General features: G+C 39.2%; 1 protein-coding gene across 1 annotated transcript in view; it reads right to left on the bottom strand.

Moving 5' to 3' along the window:
- Positions 1–831: 831 nt before the first annotated feature.
- LOC116072230 (zinc finger protein 317-like) overlaps positions 832–8608 on the bottom strand; it is a 23208-nt gene continuing 15431 nt past the window's right edge. Inside the window, 4 exon segments of the mRNA XM_031343574.1 lie at positions 832–3635; positions 3638–4886; positions 6284–6366; positions 8167–8262. Coding sequence (XP_031199434.1) covers positions 3589–3635; positions 3638–4886; positions 6284–6366; positions 8167–8262 — 1475 coding nt within the window. The 3' untranslated portion in view covers positions 832–3588.

The raw sequence follows: 8608 nt of genomic DNA, 5'->3' as shown, positions 1-8608 counted from the left end.
GCTAAGTGTAAAGAATTTCACTGCGTGTTCATACTGAAGTCCCAAGAGAAGGAAAAAGTTCAGCTTGACTAAAAGTTGGACTAATGTTACACAAGGCAGAAGGGTTATGCTAGAAAGGTCTCCAGAAATAAAAACAGCAAAACTATATTAGTCCTCAATTAGATGTCCCCCCTTGAGTAAACATGTACCCTGTTTTGAGAATTGGCAGGGAAGAGCAATGAGATGCAAGAGCCCTGAGCTACTTATATACCCATGAGAATTCATTAGCCTAGTCTATTCTTACTGATGTGAGGAAGGGAAGAATTGGCCACAAGGGAGAAGCAGTACTGTACTCCCAGGTCTCCTAATTAAACAAAAGCTGAGAAAGTTTTTTCTTCCATTAAGTCAAGCCTCTGGGATATGCATTCTTTTCTATAACATTAGGCAAGAACCAGTAAGTGACAGTAATTCTTTCACTAAGTAATTCTTTCACTAATGAGCTTAGGTAAACTTTTGACTGAAGGTCACTAAATAGTCAGCACTTTCACACAGGGAGATAAAATTGTTTACCCAGATACATGTAGTCAAGAACTGTGGTAGAATGTTCAGTGGAGAAGAGGATATAAAGGCACTCCAGACAAGAGAATTCTCAGAGTGGTGTTAAGTGTGTCCACCACACAGTAGCCCAAGTGCTCTACTAACTGAAGGACATGAACTGCGAGCACTTGCTTGTCTTTCATTTCTAGTGAGATGACTGTGCCCCCACCTCTGTTATGAAAATGGTGAATGATATTCTTGCACAGTTCTTTGATAGAGACCAGATTAATTCACAAAAAGAACCCAAGTCTGCTATTTCTTCCTATCATATTTTAATAATGACCATTTTAGTGGAGATAATTATCAAGGTCCAAGGTTAGAATTTGTCTGAAAGGTTTGCATATTTATTTGAGATGCCCACTAAACTCATTTAAAATTGGCTTTTATTTGGAAATCAAAACAGCTGGTGATGCAAAATTGAAAGACCAGACATTGCTTAAACTGAAGCTTGGTTTTTGTTTGTTTTGGTGGTGGGGGCAGGGGCAAAAAAACTATGAAGCTGAAACGCAGTTATTTGCTGAGGACTTATGTGTAACCCTGTTTCCTGAAAAGGCAAGCCAGCCAGGCATATCTACTAACTACCCATAGCAGAGATCTAACATCCTAGATCTTTAGATGTAAACCCTTACATTGCCTTTCCTCAGAGCTTTTATCATTGTGTTGCTATGTATACGTGCTTGTATTCTGAGCCCAAAAGCATAGTGTGGATTCATGTCCACGTGGTATCAGAGATATTCTGGCCTCCATCCCCAGGCACAAACATACCAGAAGTCTTAGGATGGACTGCGGTTGTAACTCTGTTTCTGACTAATGATGGGTTTATTGGGATGCACTCCTACAGTAACCTGGAGTGTATCTACGTATGGCTGCCAAAAGCACAACACATCAACTTAAAATGTCACATGAATACTTGATTTAAAGTACTTATAAAACTGTGTCTAATATGATACTCACTAAACCTGTACATAAAGTTAGCAGTGATTAGCTTTTCAGAGAAAGGGGTCTATCAGTTTTGGACAGCGTCCAACAGGAGAAGAAACTCACTTTCAACCAATAAAGCAAACAGGGAAACAAATATCAGTCCCACTGTAAACTTGTAATCAATTTTACTGTTTTCTCAGGGAACAGAAAGTCTACTCAATAAATTATCAATGTAAACTCTTTCAGAAGCCACAATACAGACTAGGATCACTCGGACTTCTCTATTCTGTCCTCTTTAGACTGTGGTTTTCATCTTCAGGGTCACAAAATGAATAAAAAAACAAAAATCAGACAATTTTCCAAGAGCTTTTCTCAGAATGCCACACACGTATCTCTGTTTATAAGTCAATGGCCAGAGTCATGGCATGTAAAGAATAAAAGTTGCATGAAAAACTGAAAATGATTTCTTATAGTGGCACTATTTGATAATCAGATAAAACAGTGACTCTTCTGCTATAGAAGTTTAAATAGATATGGGGAATCCTATAGGTCTTTGTTATTCTTTTGGGAAGAAAGCCAAAACCAGTTGAAGGATCTGCTAGGAAGCTTCATGCTTTGACCACAATGCATATGACACGTACTCAAAAATACCCATGTTACCCAGTACAAACCATCACACAATTCTAAATAAGACACGGCTCAGGATAAGGTTACTAAAGTGAAATAAAGATATAATTTGCAAAGCTATAATAAAAAAAATACTATATTCAATTATTTATGATGAGGAATAAGAGTTATTCAGAGAACCATAACCCTAAAAAAAAAAAAAAATCAAGAAAACTAAAGATCTTGAGTCAGTTGTCATCAAAAAAGTTTTGTAAATACAACCCCACATTCATACACCAGGGGACTGTGGCTGAAATTATTTTCATAGAGATTTATCAGCAGTGTAAGTTTTCAGACATTTTCAGAGAGAAATGCATTGTAGTTTTTCTTTTAAAAAGCTGTAAAACATTTCTAATGTGAGTGTTCACAGGAATCCCAATAAACATTGAATGAATGAGATTATTCTCAAACTCAGTACTTTTAGAGTAGTACACATAATTCCTTGCTGTAGAAGACTTCTTTATATCATAGGCTATTTTATAGTATCTGTGATGTTATCTTTCTATGTCAGTAGCACATCTCCCTCCATTCTCAAAAGCAAAACCTTCCCAGACACTGACAAATGTGAGATGAGGAAAGATTTTCCTAATCACTGTATTGATAGGATTCACTTTGATGTGCTCACAAAATGTTGCTGACTTTAACAGTAAATGCCTAGGCTGAAGACCCTCTGCCTAAGTTCTTGTGTGTTTGGGAGCATGATGTATGTTGAAAGTTTCTTGCTACTCAATACAAATTTTTCCCAGTCCCTAGGTTCTCCTAGAGATTCCAATTGCTGAATAACAATTTCCCCAGTATGGAAAGCATAACTGCTCCAGGTTGAAAGACAATGCTACTGACCAAAACTTTAAAAGAAGATTTTTATAAACAGCATGTATACTAGAATTTGAGTACCATGTACTGCCTCTGCCAGATTTTTCTTTTTAAAAAGAAGCAGCATCTTGGCTTGTGAGCCAACACCAACAAAGAACTGGCCAGTTTGCTATCCACTTTTAAATGCATTTTTCCATGTTTCTTACTTCTGAGATTTTTTTTTTCTTTACTCTGATTTTTTTCAGGAGGAACAAATGTGAGATGAGGAAAGATTTTCCTAATCACTGTATTGATAGGATTCATTTTGATGTGCTCACAAAATGTTGCTGACTTTAACAGTAAATGCCCAGGCTGAAGACCCTCTGCCTAAGTTCTTGTGTGTTTGGGAGCATGATGTATGTTGAAAGTTTCTTGCTACTCAATACAAATTTTTCCCAGTCCCTAGGTCCTCCTAGAGATTCCAATTGCTGAATAACAAGTTAGGTCTTCCCAATCTTTCTACAAACTGGATTACTCTGAAGTTCCATGAGATCTTTTGCATTCTCTATGTGGAGAGGTTATGAAAGATTTTTGACTACTTATGTTTGCCAGGTTTCCTCTGCATCTGAGTATTCACTGAACCCCTTCCCACACAGATGGTGTAAAGAGCTTCTCCCCCGGTGGGTTTTCACATGACTCCTAAGGGATGAATGGTCACTGAAGGCTTTTCCACAAATAAGACATTCATAAGGCTTTTCCCCAGTATGGATCCTCCGATGTACATTAAGGTTGGATCCTATGCTGAAAGCTTTTCCACAATGGTCACACTCGTATGGCTTCTCACCTGTGTGGCTTCTCATGTGTGTCTTCAGAGTGGATTGGTTCCTGAAGGCTTTTCCACACTGCCTACAATCCACCCGCTTCTTGACAAGATGGATGCTCATGTGCCTCCTTCGTGAGAGGTAATCACCAAAGACCTTCCCACAAGAAGTACATTCATAGCGTCTCTCTTGAGTGTGAATCTTCCTGTGTGCAGTGAGGTTGGAACTAGCACTGAAGGCTTTGCCACAGAGTTCACAGCCATAAGGTTTCTCCCCAGTGTGAGAGTTCATGTGTGTTTTCAGGATGGACTGGTTTCGAAAGGTTTTCCCACACTGACGACACTCGGCTGGTTTCTTTACAATATGAATCCTCATGTGTTTCCTTCTTGATAGGAGGTCACTGAAGGATTTCCCACATTCTTTGCACTCATAGGTTTTTTCCACCATGTGGTTCTTCTTATGCAGATTGAAGTTGGACTTCCATCGGAAGGTTTTGCCACACTGTGTACACTCATAAGGCTTTTCCCCAGTATGGTTTCGGACGTGTTCCTTCAGGTGGGAGGGGTGCTGGAAGGTTTTTCCACAGTCCTGGCACTCATAGGGCCTTTCTCCAGTATGTGTTCGCTTGTGGGCAATGAGATGGCAGCTCCTGCCATAGGCTTTGCCACACTCATCACATTTGTAGGGTCTTTCACCAGTGTGAACTCGCATGTGTATCTTCAGAGCAGAGAAGGTCCGGAAGGCATTAGCACACTGACTACAGTCGAAGGGCTTTTTTTTCAGGTGAATTCTTGTGTGGCTCCTTAGAGCTGAGGGGTCATTGAAGGCTTTTCCACAGCTGCTGCACTCATAAGGCTTCTCCCCAGTGTGAATTCTATGGTGCCTTGTAAGAGAAGCACTGGTGGTGAAGGCTTTCTGGCACTGGTAACATTCATGCAGTTTTCTCCCATTATTTATGCTCATATGCTGAGTCCTGAAAGCAGCTCCACAGTTCTGATAAGGTCTCTTGTTTGTGGGCCTGCCTACTGGCTGAGTAAGGTGAGGGCCAATATCAAAGACTTCAAACAAATCGGTGAATTCAGATGATGTCTCCAAAAGATGAGATGTTTCCTGTTGGGTAAGAGATGAGAGCTAACTTTGACATTTATAACACCCCTTATTTCATTTTGTTTTTGGTGCTGGTAGTTGAAAGGAAGGCCTGATAAATGTACAACAATGGGCTTTAACATTAGTATATAGCCCAGCTTCTTTAAATCTTACCTCTGAATAAATTAGCACCAATAGAAACACATTACTGTAACTGTGCTGAATAGTTTTATGACAACTGACAAGTGATACAAGCTAAATTCATCTTAGAGAGAAACTCAATTAACAAAATAAGACCAGGCTGTAGGCAAGCCTATAGTACATTTTCTTAATTGGTGATTGATGGACGGAGGGGATAGCCCATTGTAGATGGGGCCATCCCTGGGCTGGTGGGCCTATAAGAAAGCAGACTGAGGAGGCCAATAAGTAGAAGCCCTCTATGGCCTCTCCCATGAGTACCTGCCTCCAGGTTCCCACCCTGTTTGAGTTCCTGTCCTGACTTACCTCAGAAAAGACTATGGATGTAGAAGTGTAAGCCAAATAAAACCTTTCCTTCCCAAATTACTTTTGCTCATGGTGTTTTATAAAGCAGCAACAAACCCAAACTATGATATCATTGTTCCTGTTTCATATGAGCTTCATCAAGAGAAAAGGAGGCTTGAGGTGGTTGCAGGTACTTGTAATACCAATTCAGAAGGCTAAAGCAAAGCACAAACTTTGGAGTACCAGGCTAGGCTGGGTTATACAAGCTTCTGCCCAGTTAAAAATAAAGTAAAAGCAGAATATTGGCTGTTGTGGTGTAAGGATCCATGTGTACTATGCTACAGTGCTTTTTTGCATACAGCTTTGTTCACTGTTTAATACTAAATTAAGCCCTGCCATGCATTATAGAAATATTTACTTATCTGAACTCTAAAGGAGAATGTCTAGGACTGGGATCCTGCCCAAATTCATGATACAGTGGAGGTCAATAGGTTCCATATCAAGATTTCAGCAATCTCAGACACAAACAATTTAAAGACAAAATAGCTTTATCTATGGCAAGCATATGCAATCTTTTTTCATTATTATGTAGACAATACAATAAAAAAGTTATTTACACATTTCATATATCACACTATACTATATATTACAGGCAACATGATGATAATGTAGTACATATAGAAAGATATGTACAGGTTCTATGCAGACAATACAAAGTGGCATTTTATATAAGGAAACTAAGCACTCTTAGATTTTGGTATCTGCAGGGAGCTCACTGAGTCCAACGCATTGGAATGCAGATACCAAGGAGTAACTGTAACTTAGCACTTGTGGAACTCCTGTTTCCTCTTGACTATGTCACTTGACTGGCCCTGGAGGGAGCTAACTAGTAGCTGCATTCCAAAGCAGAAGACAGATTTAGCCTAAGGAAATCTTACCAATCTTACATCATCAGATGTATCCTTTCCAAAAATATCTTCCATAAGAATAGACCATTCGATTTTTGATGTAGTTCCCCAATCTGAAAGAAAAAACTGGAAAATTTGACACATTCAAAAGAAACGAAGGTGATAGGAATGAAAAGTTAACTTCTTTGTAAATTCTCATGATACATGAGAAAAGGCAAAGCAAAAAGAACATATAAATGAATAAAATGATGGTAGATGCCAAATTTAAGCTAAAGGAACACAGAGATGAAATCTACTGATTAAAAGGTTTTTGAAGCAGATGGATAGTAAGACAAAGAACATTTCATTTCCTAGTTCTCATCAGATATAGTTCCATATTAATGTTCTGAATGTATTTATTCAAGAATCCACATAGTAAAGAGTTGGTCCAGTGACACTGACGTGGCAGAACTTTTAAAGGGGACTTTTTGTGAGGTGCCAAGGACCAACCTCAGCTTGAAGAAGGCTTCTGATAGAAGGGGTGTCTAGGAGAGATGAAAAGAATGACTCGAAGTCAAATCATGCATCCCTGCTGATGACCTGTGTTCTGCTTGATACACCTTTTCCACTCTGCTTTCTCTCTGGAGATTTCTCTGCCTATATTCTGCTTGCTTGCTATTTTAAGAGATATTTCCATTGATGTCCTGCTTGTGTGTGAGCAGAACCTGCTCAGTTCTATCCTAAAAAATTCTCTGGACAGCTCATCTCCTGCAAAATACAGGTCCAGTCTTTTATTTTACATATCTATCCAGTCATTTACTCCAGGTTTTCTTTTTGATTACCTTATGAATCAGCATCCCATGACCCTAGTCCTTTGATTCTTAGGAGACAGCATGAACACAGTATTTTTCTTGACATTGAAAAGAATTCAGAGATCAGTCTGCCTTTGTTATGCACTGACTATAAGCTAGTTGTATGGGAACCTGCCCTGAAATTACTATTTCTACCACAGTTGGACCTAGCCTTGTTATTCTAGGCTAACCTTGAACTCAGGAATCTGCCTGTTTTATATCTTTCTGACAAGCTGGCTCATAGTATAGCTGCCTTTGTTCCTTTAGATTCATGAAGCCCCTCATATAATTTATATTGCAGTCTTATTTTTTGCATTGTTGAGAAATAATATATTTTCAAACTCTTGTATTTAGAGCTCTTTCCCATAGCCTTAAGGGCTGTCCTGAAGATCCTAGCATTTACCATTTTGCTGAGACATTAACCACACCTTCATCTCCTGGTCCTCATGTTGTCTCTGATCATCATGGAGTCATTAACGTTAACAGAAAGGACACCCTTGAGGGAATGTGAAAATATGTATATTATTATACAAATTATTATTACAACCACTGCAGACATTGACACTTGTGGAGGCCTATGTCCTGTGGACCCTGTTCCAGGGGCAGAAACCATGTCATTCCACCCCTACAAAGGCCATGTTAGACCCAGGAAACCCATCCTAAACGTGGGCTGCAGCATCCCATGGACTAGGTGAAGATGAAGGCATATACTGAATATAAAGGACAAGTGAGCTGAGTACAGCATTTGTATCTCTCTCTCTACATCAGGAGGACACATACCAAGTTATCAGTCACTTCACCTTCCTGTTGCCAGGTCTTTCCTGCTATGATGGATTTTAGCTTGAAAGTGTGACTAAATAAACTCTTTCTTCCTTAAGTTACTTTCTACCTACCATACAAATGCAACCTACTATGTTATGACACATCCTATACCAGGATTTGCACCAATCCATTTGACCTAATATAAATGTGAGCTAAATACACATCAAGGTTATCTTATAACAGAAACAGGAAAGTAGCAATGTATACCGCTACTCAAATCACTGACAGCCAATTACCCCTTTGTGCCTAGTGCTCACTCACCTGGAGAAGGACCCTGCTGAACACCTCTCTCTTCCATTCTCAGATCCTCTTCTTGCTCTAGGTGTGAGATGAGGCGGGGTTTGCCAATCTTATAACCTACTCAAGGGGAAAGGCACATGTTGAAAAAAGACCATGCAGAGAACAAGCCTTCCATTAGACTGGGGTCAACAATTTGGTCTTCAGGGTTTTCTGTAGGTGGATAAGGATGACTTAAGAGCAGGAAAATGACTATGCCACTTTTCTAGGGAACACAGTCTTCCATAAAAAACAAACCTACAAACACTTACACATTTTGCCATCCAAAAGGATGTGGATTTTTTGATTTAAGTGCTTGGAATGAAAACCAAGGCATTGCATTATCTAGAAAAGCACTCTACTACTGAGCTACATCTCTAAGACAAGAATGAAAACTTTTAAAATAAGTAATTTTTTTTTTTTTTTT

This window comes from Mastomys coucha, unplaced genomic scaffold (assembly GCF_008632895.1).
Source record: "Mastomys coucha isolate ucsf_1 unplaced genomic scaffold, UCSF_Mcou_1 pScaffold23, whole genome shotgun sequence".
Taxonomy (NCBI): Eukaryota; Metazoa; Chordata; class Mammalia; order Rodentia; family Muridae; genus Mastomys; species Mastomys coucha.
This window is presented reverse-complemented; position numbering and strand designations above follow the sequence as displayed.